Raw genomic sequence first — 14,636 nt, forward strand, 5'->3', positions numbered from 1 at the left:
AATCTTGTGCACCCCACCCATCTTGATCCTTTTCAAACACCCACAGTCATTCTCCCACTCCGAAAAACACTGGTTACACCTGCACAGCAACACCATTAACTCTCTTCAGTTCTTCCCCCACCAGAAGAACAGAAACAACCACTCATGCGGTTAAATGCGATGCAGTTACAGTGCTCACAAGGCTTTGTGGGAAATGGAAGGGAAAAAATAGCTCACATTTTAAGATTCAAGAACAAATGTTTATGTTAAAGCAAACTCAAGCTATTGATTGATGCCGCGTATGCGGTTTTGCTGCAGAAGCTGCAGCCAACTCACAGATTATTCATGTTCTTTAAATAACTGCAGAGATGTAACAACAGACCTTCGAGAGAAAAGTTGTTTTCCCCCTAAAAATAAATATTAAGACCTCAGCTGTACTTTTAGGGAATAATCCACTAATCTAATAGAAATATCTACCCGCTAAAGTAAATTATTCTTTTTATTTCTGATCATGCAGGCTGGATTAATTAGATTTGATGTTAAAAGTACAGGTTTTGGCAAAGCAATGCTATAGCATTGTGGCCAAATGTTCATCTGCCATATCGGCAGAGGAGATTCTTAGGTTGTAGATGGGTGTAAATCTTACTGAAGTTGACCTTAATACGAGGCATTCGAGGCAATAAAGAAAGAACAACATAAAAGGCGTGTTAAATCCTCTGAGTGACAGCTAAAAACCAAGTGAGAAACCTATAAATGAATTTATACAGAAAATATTGCAAGTTTGTCAGCAGAGCTGTCACTCAGGCCCCTTTCACTTGCAACCTTTGCAGACCCATTCCAGAAAGCCTGTTCGAGCGCCTTCCCACAGTAAATTTTCTGAAGGTGCAATTACACTGTCACTCACTTCACTGTGGCCGATAGGTGTGTTTAGGCTGATTAATCTGCAGTATTCTTGTAACGGCATTCCCTCACTGGGTGGGTGAGGACGACGCACACTCAAGAGCACGCAGGGTGAGGTTGATCCACATTCCCCTTTGTGTGCAGACCATACACAAACCATGGTCCGACAATTTTTTTTTAAATTTTATTTATTTTTTTGCTTTATTCAAAGTCCAGAAACAAAAACAGTACAACAGCAGTTAATACTGCCTCAGACGTGGCTGCAAAGTCATGGCTGAAACGAAGATGTTGAGATGCAGGATTGCACTGAAACAATAGTTCAGCCTCAGGGCAGCTCTGAATTTCCTACATGTGATAAAAACAAACAAAAAAAAAGACAGTGGCTTAAGAAAAAAAAAAAAAAGGTCAACATATCGTGTGATCTGTTCCACATGACAACACAGGAGCAACGTGTCGAGCTACCACAGGAGCCGCGAGTGCAGGTTTGTCTCCCCCTACTGGTTGGTTTGAAACCGCAGCGGTGGAGTCACAGCAAAACAACTCAAGACGTTTCCAGAATGTGGATTGAGAAAAACATGGAAGTTAAGCCAGTACAGTGTCAGTGCATTAAGTAGAATCTCTATTTACATTTTCAACAAACTGACAGTTTGACATAATTGTGACAAGTCACACAACTGTGTGTAAGTGTGTGTGGTGTGTGTGTACAAATTAGACCCCCCCCCCCACACCCCAACAGTCGGAGTCTGAAATATATGGAAAGCATTGACGAGTCAGTCTTAAACATGACTGCAAAAGCAAATCACATAAACATTTAATCAAGTGACACACTTATCATGCAGGCAGCACCGGTCACATCTGTAGCATCTGTCACATATGAGTCCATTTTGGTTTCATTAAGGTTTTTCTTTTTTAGATTGATTAATATAAAGTCATCAACAGTAAAGCAAATATACAGTAAATATAGTCTGTTTGCAAATATGTATTGATAGCTGCTGAATGTGTGATTCAGATGTACACGTGTATCTTGATCCGCTTGATCCAGGGGGTTCCGGCCTCAGAGCTCCGTCATCAGGAGCGCCCTGAGGATCTTCTCTCTGTCCAGCCTCACTTCATCTCCGCTGCACAGAAAAAACAAGGCCGTCAATCAACCCGCACTATATAAAACTGCATCGGCACAGTTGTGTTCTCAGGGAACGCCCACGATTTGTGCCCCTTTCAAACAGAAACAAGGAAGTAAGGTTCTGATCAAGGTGCAGGGAGGGTCTAAAGTGTGTTACCTGTCTGTCTGGGTAGTGAGGTAAGGGACCGGGTGAGGAACGGAGCTACGGTAGTACGAAGGGGACAGGTGGGGAGAAGGCAAAGGAGAGGGGCGGCATGGACTGCTCAGCTCCAATGCTGGCATTTTATCCCCCTGCAACACACACACGGCGCACGCGTGCACACACAAACACACCTGTTTCTTTGCTGTTAACTCCAGACAAGCCTAAACAGACCATAGTGTGACGCAGCAGGCAAGGCTTCTGTGTGGCATTTGATTATGTGGTTGCGTGTGAGCGCATGTCACCTGTGGGTATATAGAGGGCTGTATCTGTTTGTCTAATGAGCTGGTAGATCCTGACTTTCCTGTACTCTGGGACGAGATGGCGGCGAGCGCTTCTGGGAGATCGTCTTCATCTTCGTGGTTACTGCACAGGAAAAGAAATGAAACAGAAACCACGAGGATAATGAAGTTTAGGCAGCGCGGTGGTGTTTTCGAGGGCAGAACAGAGCTGTTGTGGACTCACAAGCTGAACTGTCTGACGAGTCGTTTCCTGCGGTTGCTGCTCGTGCTGGCTTTGGCCTGCAGCCTCTCAGGCGTGGGGTTACGGTCTTGCCAGTGTGGCATCTTCTCTGTGGTGAGACTGGATGCAGCCGAGTCTTGGGACGAGTTCTGATTCCTGCAGGGCAGAATCCCACGAGGAGTTACCAGGAGGTACATAAACACGCACGAGGCGAGAGGCGAATGACGGCACCGACCTGTCAGGAAGGGTCTCATTTAGGTGCTTCACTCTCGGCGTTGTGGGCGCTTCCTTCGTCACCGTGAAGCAGAGGATAAAAGTGTCAGTGTGAGGGCTCCTAGAGGGAGATGGGAACGGGGACTCTAGCACTCACCCTGAAAGCCGCCTCCATCTGGGCCTTGAGGATGTTACATTTCAGGTGGTCGGGGAGCATGGCCGGAGACGGTGGAGGGTGCAGGGACTTCTCAGACAGGTACTTCTCTTCCCCCTGAGAGGAGCAGCAGGAGGTGGAAGACGCTGCCACGACAATTAAAAGCAGAGCCGGACGACAGACGGACGTCTCACCTTGTCCATGTTGATCTGCAGTGAGGGCCACGGGGGGGAGTCTCGCTCCGACTCCAGAGCCTTGAGAAGGGACTGCGAGACGTCCAAATCATCTGCGGAACAGTGAGGGGCCCGACGTCCTGGAGCACAGAACGAGAGCGATGGAACTATCACGATTTAATGGAGATAGATGAAAATGTGTCTACATTTTGTCCTTTATGGCACATCATCATAGACCACTGACAAACAACAATAGGCATGAAAGAAGCAGCAGTGACAGGGCGGACACATCACAGCTTTGCAGACAGGCCCTGCTCAGACGGCCAGTACTCACTGTTCTTTGTGTGTGCGTGGCAGCCTGTGTCCGGGCTGTGTGTGTGGCGACGGTGGTGGTGGTGGATCTTGCCAGAAAACGAAGTCTCGTTCTCTTCCACGCTGAACTGATGGTCCGAGGCGGGAGCGCTGAGAGGGAAACTGAAGACGACAGAGTTCTTTTCACTCATAAACAAAAGGAAAAAAAGGACCTGAGCGAAAAGCGAAACAAGGTTATTGACGTTGAGACCTGAGACGAGAAAGAGGAGAAAAAAACCAACGCGTCCAAAGTGTGTTTCTGTTTATTTTCAACGCAGCAACGTCCCTAAAGGCATCACGTGTTATTGGAACAACAATGAAGTTAAAACAGACTGTAAGATAAAAACTTTGGCCACGCGTGCTGTAAACAGTTGATTTACATCAATAACATTGTTATAACAATGCTGCGTTTATTCAAAAAAACCTAGCTTTACAAGCACCACAAACACAGCCTCGACACACACGCTTGCTTCTATTTCATAGGGAAGGCAGACACTATTTAATAGCTTAATCCCTAATCCAATTAAATATGTGCTAAAGTCGACCCCAGGCCCCAGATGGGGGCAAACCTCTCTCATCCCTCTGAAATTCAAGCGATTTGGACACATCGGCTGCCACGAGATTACAGAAGCACGAAGGTGACGACGCTCAGATCTTTCAGAAAGCACGTGGAGGTTTACCACAGTGAGGGCAATTACAAGACAAAATCTGCAGGAAAGACAACGGCAAACATTCAGAGAAACATTCCTGATTCTGTATCATTCGTCTCCTAGCAACCCACAACAGGGGTTTGATTATGTGGGGACGGAGAAAAAAAAACCCATCAGCGATCGGAGCACATTCAAAGTCTCATCAATGCAAAAGAATGCACGCAGGTAGACCGCGCAGCCCTGAATATAACGTTATTAAACACATGTCGCTTCAGATCGAACTTTAATAGCCTCGATGATTTGAATCCTGAGTTTTGGCTCACAACGCTGCCAGGCTGTAACGAAGCAACATTTAAACCAATAAATTCTCAAGCGCACAAGCGTCACGCTGTCCCCTTCCAGGTCAGCCAACTTTAGGTGTCCGAGAAAACATTCTGTTGAGATAAAGATGTCTTTTGTCTTTGTGTAGATGTTTTTGGGGGGCGGGGGGGTGCAACAAGATGACAGAGATGGTGATGAAGACGATGGCGACAGTGGCAGAGCTCATTTGGTTTCCGCTCCTCTCTCTGGGGACACGGGGCTGCGTTAAGAGTCTGACAGTTTCCCGCAGAGGTCAAAGTGCAGTCATGACTTTGTCCCTGAAAACCACACTGAAGGATCCTGGGAGGGTGCTGGTGGTTCTCTCTGGGACAGGAGGACCGCTCGACACGGGACTCGAGGACTCGAGTGAAGGCCTGAACATGACAATGACACGACACACACACATGACAATGGGGATGGACCAGACACACACACACACACACACACACCAAACAAATGAGGTTTATGTGTAATGATGAGAGCCTGAGAGAAAACTCAAGGACACCTGAGACTTCACATTGTCTCTGATGTTTCAGCCTTACCTATGGGATAGCGCGTGTCCAGAGGGTTGCAGGTAGACTGGGGGGGTTAGAGCCTGGAGGGGCGGGTGCCACGGCTCATGGCCAATAGGAATGTTATGCTGGTACTGAAGGGCAGGATGGGATTGAAAAGAGAGAGGAATTAAATGTCACATGAGAAAAGCCTGCTGTGTGTGTGTGTGCGTGTGTGCATGCGTGCGTGTGTGTGTGTGTGTGTTATATGTAGTCACTCACAGGATGCAGACTGGGATCAGGGCTGGCATGAGAGCTAAAAAAAAACAAGACAATGATAACAGATTAAAAAATATGAAGGTCCTCACGGCAATCAAGAAAAAAATTCTAAAAAAAGGGATATACAAATTCCACAATGATGCGTGATGTTATTTCCATTCCTTTACAGTGGCTTTCCTTAATTGTGGAGTTTGGGTGTAATCTGGCTGTTATGAGGATTAAGGTCAAGGTTTGCGGATAAAGAAGGAAGCATGAATGATAACGGTTCTTTTACCTGACGTGTGCTGGATTAGCAGGGGAAATGCCAGCTGATGGAGGGAGACAAGCAATCAGAAAAACATGGGAGTTTAAATCAATTTACAGTTATAAATAATTATTGAGTGCCTGGCTGTTAATATTTCCAATCACCTCTACGCAGCTACAACCAGCCCTTCAGCCTTCACCCATTTTGGTTGCTTTGATTTTTTTTAAATCCCCAAAACAAGCAGCATTAATACAAACGCCACCAGCCTTGACATTAAAACGGATTGCAGGTTCACCTCCATGTTTCATGAATAAAAGATAAGGCTGCAATAAAGTTCTGAGGAGGACGTGTGAAGGAGCGGCAACTGCCGCGGGTCCTTTAGACAAAGTACAAAGGTGAGACATCCTCCAGGGCCGGCACAGGCCGGTCTGGTTTAGAGTGATCCAGCACTGCAGTGATTTCAGGCTTCTCTGATGAAAACCCCTGATGACTGGGATGAACACCGTGTCTTTACAGCTGAGGGGTTATTTAGTTTCTTAACTCTAATTTATTCCACGTTTTCTTTTATTGACTCAATTTTACCACCAAGAGAAAATCTCAAGGGGATGTACTTAAGTATTTTACACCTTTTCTTGGCTGTGACATAAAGTATAGCGCCAAACATCCCCTGTGGCCACTTATAGTACTGCAGGAAACAGTATTAGCTGCCTTACATTTGACAGTCTATCTTGACCTGCTAAAATGTTTTACAGCCTTTAAATTTCTTGTTTTCAATTAAACTAATTCCACTGGGAGAATATTTTAAAGCTTTTTCTCCTCTCCCGTCTGCACAGAAAGCCTGCGATCATGTTGTTGGATGCAGATGCATTGAGAATCAAAGATGTCCTGTGAGCCCTTGACATGTGGCTCACCTTTGCCCAGTGACTGTGTACGAGAGGGGTATCTCTTACTCGGCCTCCTCTCGAACGTGCTGGCTCTCCTCAGTCGGCCTGCGTGTGTGGCTTGATACTCCGTTTTCCCACTGTGACACAGAAAGCACACAAAAAGTGAAGCGATGCCGCTCGATATTTAGCCGTACTGAGCATTTGATTTATTTATAGGTGAAAATGACTTTTATCTCCCAACGGGAATGCCTGAAGAACAGGCATGCTGCTTCTCTTGGAACAAAAGACATAAAAGTGTCCTTCAAGAGTGAGAAACTGCTCTGACCGTCCCTGATACTACGCACAAGACAACAGACAATATGAATCGCAGTTGCAATAGGAATAAATCCATGTAACCATAGATACACGGTAACCATAGATACAAAGGCTCTCTTTCATGTGACACATAGTTCCCTGTATGCTGTTATGTGGCTGGCCACCACCACCTGAGTGCTCGTCCTTCATCATCCTCCTTTGGTCAGAAATTCACTCTCACACCTGAATCGGAAGCGGGAGCCGAGACGCGTGAAGTCGCTGCGGCCGCTCTTCCCGCCGCTCGGCTGACGCAGGCGGAAGAAGGCGTGACTCTCCACGGCGCACTTCCACAGGTGTTTGCAGCTCTTGGCGTTGGACAGCTGGAACACGAAAGTGTGCTCCTGCTCCCGACCCTGGACCGACCCAAAAGAACCGGAAAAGTGTCAGGTAACGTGCGCGTGCGTTGTTACTAGCATCCGGAACACCAACCTGATCGTCGTCCTCCACCACGACCAGCGTCAGTCGACTCCTTTTAAAGTCCAGAAGCGTGATTTTGGGCCTGTGCGGAAGGAATAAAGTCTTGTACATAAGCGCCGCCATCGCACACGTGGGCCCATATAAAGTCTATCAACAGTAATGTCAGCATCACGCTAGGGGACCGCAGGATAAAAAAACCATGCTCTTATTCACCCACATTCTTTAATGCATCGCAGAGGCCAGAGCATATCGGAGGGCAGAAACCATCTCCATGTTTAATTCATTAAAGTTTCATACTGTTCCAGTTCAAGCAAGGCTGCTGACACTGCATGAAAGTTTGATTTGACCCATATCACCCTGGATTCTGACAGAATCTGGACACATACAGCTCATTTGTATGCATTATGATGATATGATAATAATTACGACACTGGCGTTCCAAAAGATGCCATCTGGCTCTCTGCTGCATCTCTGTAATATGTTACAAAAGGCTGCAGGGTGAGCTCAAACTCGCCCTGCATAACCAGGGAGGCACTTCCTTTGAGGCTTGTTTTATAATGTTATATGGAAAACGACTGTTCTTACCAAAAGAAGAGGCCGATTTTGTTGGAGCCCTCAAACACCAAGATGCCGGTCGGAGTGAGACCCAGGGCGTATTCTCCTCCATCTCTGCCCTGAAGGAAACCCACCTTTCAGCTTTCACGAACCTTCGCTAGCATGCTGAAACTTCTGATTTAAAAAGAAAAAAAAAAAAGGGCACGCACCTTCACAAAGTGCATGTCTACGCCGTAAAGCTCCAGCCACTTGCATTTGTTGAGGAAAGAAATCTCTGCCTGCGATGGGCTGTTTCCCCTGAAAGAAGACACAAGTGTCACTTTAAGCAGCCTCCATCTGGAAAAATCCACAAAGACTCGAACTAACAACTCCAAATGACACTACTGGACATTCTGGCTGCATCTATGAGCCAGCATCCACCGGCGGATATGACCTCATGAATTTGTCCTTGTGCGGCTCTCTGATCGGGGAAGCGGAGCATATGTGTATGGAATCTAATCCGAGATGGGAGCAATCAAGCCGCGTCTGGGTTAAATACTGCTCGGAATCAATCAAGACCCTCCAGGGATTAATCCCTTAATCCCCCACGCAGACCAGTCAGAGTGAGGCAAATGAGGAGCAAAAGAAAGGAGGGAGAGTGAAATCTAGATGCCACCGCCGGCGATGAAAGGCAGCGGAAGAACGATTTTCCTCCCCACTTGCTGGGCAGCCTTTGTCCCCCCAGATATCACTTCAAGCCTGACTGATCGAGCAAACACCTGCGCAGGTACAGGCGACTTCCACTCACCTGAGCTCTAACCACTGGCCAAAAATGTCGGCCTCCATGGCCTCGCTCTGCTTGGGGCTGAAACGGAACTCAGACACCAGCTCAGGCGAGTGCTCCAGCGGGTCGCAGTCTCCCAGCTCACCTGGAGGCAGGAAGACACGGTGAAATGACACAAGTGCATTTAAAATCCCACCGTTCAAGAACATTGTATGGTCATTTTCTGAGCTTGATGTGATTTAGACGGGTTTTTCAGGCAGCAACGTAAAGCCCAGCTATTGAAAAATGGCTCTTGTTTCACTTTCACCCTTAACCTTTAAGAAATTAGCATGTTAAATATAATAAAACTATAGGAAAAGTGTCTTTTCTGCTGCTGGTGGAAACACACCAAACTGCAGCTCTACTTCCTTGTCAAAAGTGCGGACAGAGCTGTCAGTAAGTGGTGGCAGATAAAAATCATTTATATATTAATTAATCTACTTACTTTGTAAGCAATAAGACGCCAGTTCTACAGAGACGTCATACGGACATTTCAACCTAATCAAAGGGGGAAAAAAGACACTGATTAGCTGTGTATACGTTGAGCACAAACACACAGGTGCATACTGTAAAATACACACACTTGAAACCTAATCAATACAAAATGTGTTAAAACAACATTAAAGTTTTTGGGCGTGTGTGTGTGTGTGTGTGTGTGTGACAAGGAGGAGAGGAGCAACCCTTTTCCTAAAATAAGCAGCCCTCTCCTGTTCCTGATCTTGAGCTTTATAATAGAGCTGGACTCTGGGGATGCGTGGCCCAGTTAGAGCACGGAGGAGGGAGACGGGTGAAGCTGCGTCTGAGCTGGTGTGGTTTTGTGTAAAGAAAAGAAACAGTTCCATCAATCAACAGACAGGGCCCTTCAGTTCAGGTCACCTGTGCCTACACACCCACAGGTGAGCGTGTGCATATGCGGACGACAGTCTGCCGTACAATACTTCCTAGAATTAGTCATATGACTGTTGAATGAGCTGATTCATCTGTTCTAATTTACCACTCAGTTTTGTTCAGGGAAATACCACATCAGGTCTTGTTAATGTGATCAGAGAGCTTGTGATCTGTATTCATAAAACAAGTCCATAATACACATGGTGCTGCTCTCGAGTGTGCTCGCTAAACCTTCAGTAAGTTAGCTGGACTTTTTTTTACCATTTTATACTGTTTTTTAAAACTGTGCAGAGGTCTAAAAATAGGAGAGAATGTGCCATGTGTTTATCAGGATGGCACAATGACTTCCTCCCGTTCTCCATTATCTGGTTGCCATGGGATTAATGGTACGGTACTTGGATTTTGTTGCCAGTTGCTTCTCAGTGTTTGTGCTAAGCTAGGCTACTCAACCTGTGGCTCACTGCCGACTCTCGTAACAGTAGACCAATACGACAGTTTCAATAATGATAAAATACAAACGGCAAAGGAATGTTTAGGTCAGGTACTACGACAGAGGCACCTACTTGCCGGAGAGAATGTCTTGTCGAAGCTGCAGGACGAACAGATACCTGGGTGAGGGGAAACGAGAATATAACCAATCAACTGGTGTATCGCAAGCTTTTCCTCATCTCTGACACATAATTTGCTTTTATAAGTCTCTGTCCATTTGGCCTTGATTTGAATCTACCCAACGCAGCAAAGTAATTAGCCCCACATCCCCTCTGGATCTCTATACCGGGCTCATGAGAACACTGTGCGTGTGTGTGTGTGTGTGTGTGTGTGTGATTTGTGCGAAAGCTTTACCTTGTAAATTCTTCACGCAAATTATTCGGCTCGGAAGAGTAAAACTTCACTCTGAAGAAAAGCCTGTATGGAGGCCCGTCTAGATGAGGCAGAAACAGAAACAGCAAAGGAATGGAAAATGACTTTAATCTATCACTTTAGCCATTTTATTTAATCCCGCCTCTCCCTGTTTTTCGGCCCGACCAGCAGACAATCTTTGTTTCTTTAACCTGCATCACTTCAACTTTGATTCAGACTTTAATCCCAGCTCCTGCATAACGAGTTAAAAGAAGAAAGGACTGCCAGACGAGTAGAACAACATCGTTTTTGCTTTTTTTCCGCTCCTGTACCATTCATCTTGCCGTTCCAAGCTGAAGAGCAAACAAGGGTATGGCCGCTAATGCACATGCTAATCACTGTGTCAACATAAGATAATGTGCCACCTGCTCCCCGCTCACCTGCTTCCACATGCACATGCACATGCACATTTTCCTGCACTCACAACAGGCCCAATTAAGACGCCAGATGAGTCCAACTTACCTCGGATCTGTTTCTTTATGAGCTTGGACATGTCCAGCCAGTGCTAAAATAAACAAATCACCATCAGCTCGCGGTTTGTCGGATGAAAGTAAGTGTGCGGCGTGCTACTCACTGAGACTTGCTCCGTGTCCATGAACTGCAGGCCGAAATAGTCTGTCTCCACCAGGTCAATGTGATACATAATCTGGTCGAAGAGGTCCTGACCTTTGCATTTACTCTGGAAAGGAAGAGCGAGAACGGAAGCCTATTTAGCTTTCAACCCTTCTCATCTGCCACCTCTCTTCCCTGAGCCTTGAATCCCTTTCATCACATCAGCGGCTGACGGACTTCCGAGTTATTAACAACAATAAAAGGAAAAATTAGCCGCTCTGCGAGACGAGATGTGTTGAGGTGTATTAGTCACAGGTAGGAAATTCAAGTTCCAACCAGTTCATTTTACATTCAACCAACCAGTTCATTTAACCCTAACGACTAATGTTGGTGGGAATCTCCGCAACAGTGATATAAATCAATATAACAGAGAGTGGATGGCCTATGTGAGCGTCTGGGTCAGTACACGAGGCTTCTGACAGAAACCGAGCTCTTTAGGGTGGCGTCAATAACGTGAAAACACAAACACAGCCCCGGAGGCAACTTCTGTGACATTTGTTTCGTCACATCTTTGCAGTTTATTGGCTTTGCAGGCCTGCGAGAAGGCGTAACCTCAGTCTGACCCACATAAAACCCAGTGGGTGCGGGGAGTGACGTTGGCCTTGTACTTTGGATTCTGATAACCAGAAAATAAACATGAAAACGCTCCCGTTTGTTTCAAAGCATCTTTAAAACTGTCTCTCACACTGCATAAATACACGGCGGAAGCACTGATGGTGGTGACATTATCTCCAAAATGGCATCGAGCTGAGCCGCACACCTCCCTGCTGGTGCACCTTTCACCTTTCACCACACAACACTGCGACCTCTGTAACCCCACTTCTGGGCAACAAACAATACTTCCAGGATCTCCGTGTCTTCGTATCCACGATGGTCTTTTGCAACACCTTCTTGCTTCAGTGCGGCTAACAACTGGAGCTAACACCTGCATACTAAACTTCCTGCTGCCAGATCTTTGTGCATGTTCAAATATCAAACTCAGCGGTTCCCAGGTAACCACTGTGTTTGTTAATCATCCTCAGCCTCGTCAATCCTCTTGTTCTCAGACTTCTGGCGCGTTTGTTTTAGCTTGGACTGTTTATTTTATTTCGGTCAGGCTCACGCTGGAACTGGAAGACCGTCCTTAATAACTCAATCAAAGACGTGAACGTCATACAGATGCACGCTGTGGCGCATATTTTACTCCTTTTGTTTCCACCCTCAGTCGCCCTGAGGTGACAGACTAATAAGGCTTAATAAACAAGGAACCTGACATGAGCAAACTTGTTCCAGCACACCTGTGACTGAGCTGTCACCCGTTTGCCGTTGGATCTGTTACACCCGGCAGTGGCCTTCGGGTGCCGCTCCACAAAGAGCACGAGAGGAACATACGCTGCAGTACACCGGCCGAGCGTTCACCGGCTGACGCACACAGGCGACAGTTACGATGACACACAAACACGCACACACACATTACCTCTGAAATGAACACGTCTTGGGAAAAGTCACTTACGCACGAATGCCCACACGCTCGCTCATCATCCCACCTACCCCCTTTGCTCACTCGCACCACTCATCTGTGACACAGAGTCCCTTCGGCGGTAAATCAGATCAGGGAGTCGGGGAATAGATGGAAGACGGATGGATGGAGAGTGGGGGGGTGGAGGAAATAACGTGTGAAAGAGTTAAAGGGCTAAACAAGAGAACAGGCCACAGAGGGAGGGAGGGTCGGGGGGGGGGAGCGGAGATCACTCGAGGAAGATCGGATTCAGGCAAGCAGAGCGAGGAAGAGAAGTGAAAGGAGGGCGCTGTAAAAGAGCAAAGCCGAGAGGGGAAACCTCCCAGTCTATCGGAGATTCTCCCACAATCAGAACGGGGAAGTAATGTGATGAATTGGCTGTTCATAGCACCATCTGGAGCTGCAGCCCTCACTCCACACACACACACACACACACACACACGCACACACACACACACGAACTATGAAGGCCACTATGACACTACAGACAGAGGAACTCTGGTTGACATCTGCTCGGAACACAAAAGCACTGAACCATTTTTGATTAGAGCCTGGGTAAAGTTGCACCTTCTAAAAACTACTTTTAGTTGTGACATTTTGGGATATTTAGATGATGTCGTCACCTTAAATCAACTTGGACGCTCTGACTTGTTTTACATGTGGAGTCCTCATTAATCCCAGTGAGGGTTTATTTAGCTGACTGCTTAATTCGGGAATGTGAGCAGCTTATGAACAGAACTGTCACTGAGATCAAAAGCTTCATCTTTAGAATTGGCATTGTCTCTATGTTTTGGTCATTAGTCCTGGTTCTGAGTTTATTATAGAGTTTATTATAGAGATATATTGAGCACTTTAACAGTAATCATCAGCACCGTTTATTCTAATATCAAATCCTTTCCTAATTCAACTTAAGATGCGTCTTTCCGTTGACATTATCCATTACCCCTGAATGGCTCCTCGTGTCGCTAAATGACATTTAAAGTTAGACAAATTAATCAACAGCTTTTAATTAAAAACAAGTTCAACTCAGTCCTGGCTCTCGGGGCCCCAGGGGTCCTCGGGCCCCCCCCTTGACATCACCTACAGTCACGTGTCACAGACTTTGTTCACGCACGTTTCCCGGTTGGACCGGACTTACGGGCAGATCCACGGTGACATCCGAGCCGTCCAGCAGCAGGACGCGGCAGGTGATGACGGTCCTCGCCGTCCCGCCCGCGGGGATGTGAACCGGCGCCCCGCCAGTGACCACGGCGGGCGCATGCACGACCTGCTGCTGATGGGCCAGGAGCAGGGGGTTCCCCACCACCCCTCCTGCTCCTCCCCCCACGCCGCCGCCACCTCCTTCTCCACCTAATCTGCCGTCCCGCTCGTCCCCCTCTCTCGTCCCGAAGCGGCTCCGGGGACGGCGGCTGAACGTCCGGCGCAGAAAGCCCATCATCTTCCCGAGCCACGATCCGAGACGGTCCGCGACCGTCAAAGTGCTTCGGAGCACAGTCGGTGCCTGCCGGGGTCCTGCTTCTGCCGCCGACGCCTCCACCTCCTCCCGCTCCCCGAGGAGAGTCGTCACTTAGCAGGCACGGGGGAGACTTCAGGGCTGCGGATCAGTCCTCGGCACCAACGAGGGACTCCAGCCGCATACTAACCAAACTAACACGGTTCGACCATCATTCGACCTGGTGGGAACGACGAGACTGTGGCGGAAATACACCTCCTTCCTCCTCCTCCTCCTCCTGTCCTGTCCTCTCCCGTGCACCTGCCTCCTGCTCTGCTCACTGTTGCGCACCGACTCTAAAATCCCGGAGAAACGCTGCCGGCGGTCCGCAGTGGTGCTCCCTGAGTCACAGGGAGGGAGGGAAGTCTCTGCCACCTCTGGACCGGACCGGACCGGACCCCCTCCCCTGCAGGGTCGTTGTTAGTGTCGCTCGTTCCTTGCGGAAAACCGAAACTAGTCTACCTCTCAGGTAAAAAGTCAGCCAACGAACACTGGACAAACAGTCCGATCTGCGCCTGCGTAAAAACACAGCAAACTTCGATTCCGACAGACCGACCCAGGTGCCAGGGCGCCACCTGTCGAGGGACCGATCACCCGACACGAGTGGTGGATCGGGGGGGGGGGGGGTCTTTGGTTCTAGCTGGACATTATTGGTTCTC

General features: G+C 47.7%; 1 protein-coding gene across 2 annotated transcripts; it reads right to left on the minus strand.

Annotated features, from left to right (window-relative positions):
- Positions 1-1,078: 1,078 nt before the first annotated feature.
- On the minus strand, positions 1,079-14,491 carry epb41l4b (erythrocyte membrane protein band 4.1 like 4B). 2 transcript variants are annotated; one of them, XM_029838542.1, is made up of 23 exons: positions 13,624-14,491; positions 10,950-11,054; positions 10,838-10,880; positions 10,319-10,397; positions 10,039-10,083; positions 9,033-9,085; positions 8,573-8,693; positions 7,995-8,082; positions 7,816-7,904; positions 7,243-7,312; positions 6,997-7,166; positions 6,526-6,596; positions 5,606-5,639; positions 5,335-5,368; positions 5,104-5,207; positions 3,535-3,674; positions 3,222-3,340; positions 3,031-3,144; positions 2,896-2,948; positions 2,664-2,816; positions 2,444-2,564; positions 2,157-2,290; positions 1,079-1,997 (listed from the first exon to the last, which is right to left on the minus strand). In XM_029838542.1, the coding sequence occupies exons 1-23, from the start codon at positions 13,921-13,923 to the stop codon at positions 1,934-1,936; spliced, it is 2,304 nt and encodes a 767-aa protein (XP_029694402.1). In that variant the 5' UTR covers positions 13,924-14,491; the 3' UTR covers positions 1,079-1,933. The 2 variants fall into 2 exon arrangements, with proteins under 2 accessions (XP_029694402.1, XP_029694401.1); XM_029838541.1 differs by having other exon boundaries at positions 6,487-6,596; positions 13,624-14,490.
- Between the last annotated feature and the right edge of the window lie 145 nt (positions 14,492-14,636).

The sequence above is a fragment of the Takifugu rubripes genome, chromosome 7 (assembly GCF_901000725.2).
Source record: "Takifugu rubripes chromosome 7, fTakRub1.2, whole genome shotgun sequence".
NCBI classification, from domain to species: domain Eukaryota; kingdom Metazoa; phylum Chordata; class Actinopteri; order Tetraodontiformes; family Tetraodontidae; genus Takifugu; species Takifugu rubripes.

Bases quoted from the DNA above. Each gene is read 5' to 3' on its own strand.
- epb41l4b (XM_029838541.1), bottom strand. From the start codon at position 13,923: ATGATGGGCTTTCTGCGCCGGACGTTCAGCCGCCGTCCCCGGAGCCGC. The intron at 10,084-10,318 runs GTAAAGCTTTCG...CCCCTCACCCAG, and splicing joins TTGCGTGAAGAATTTACAAG to GTATCTGTTCGTCCTGCAGC. The intron at 3,341-3,534 runs GTGAGTACTGGC...TCTGTGCTCCAG, and splicing joins CCACGCACACACAAAGAACA to GACGTCGGGCCCCTCACTGT.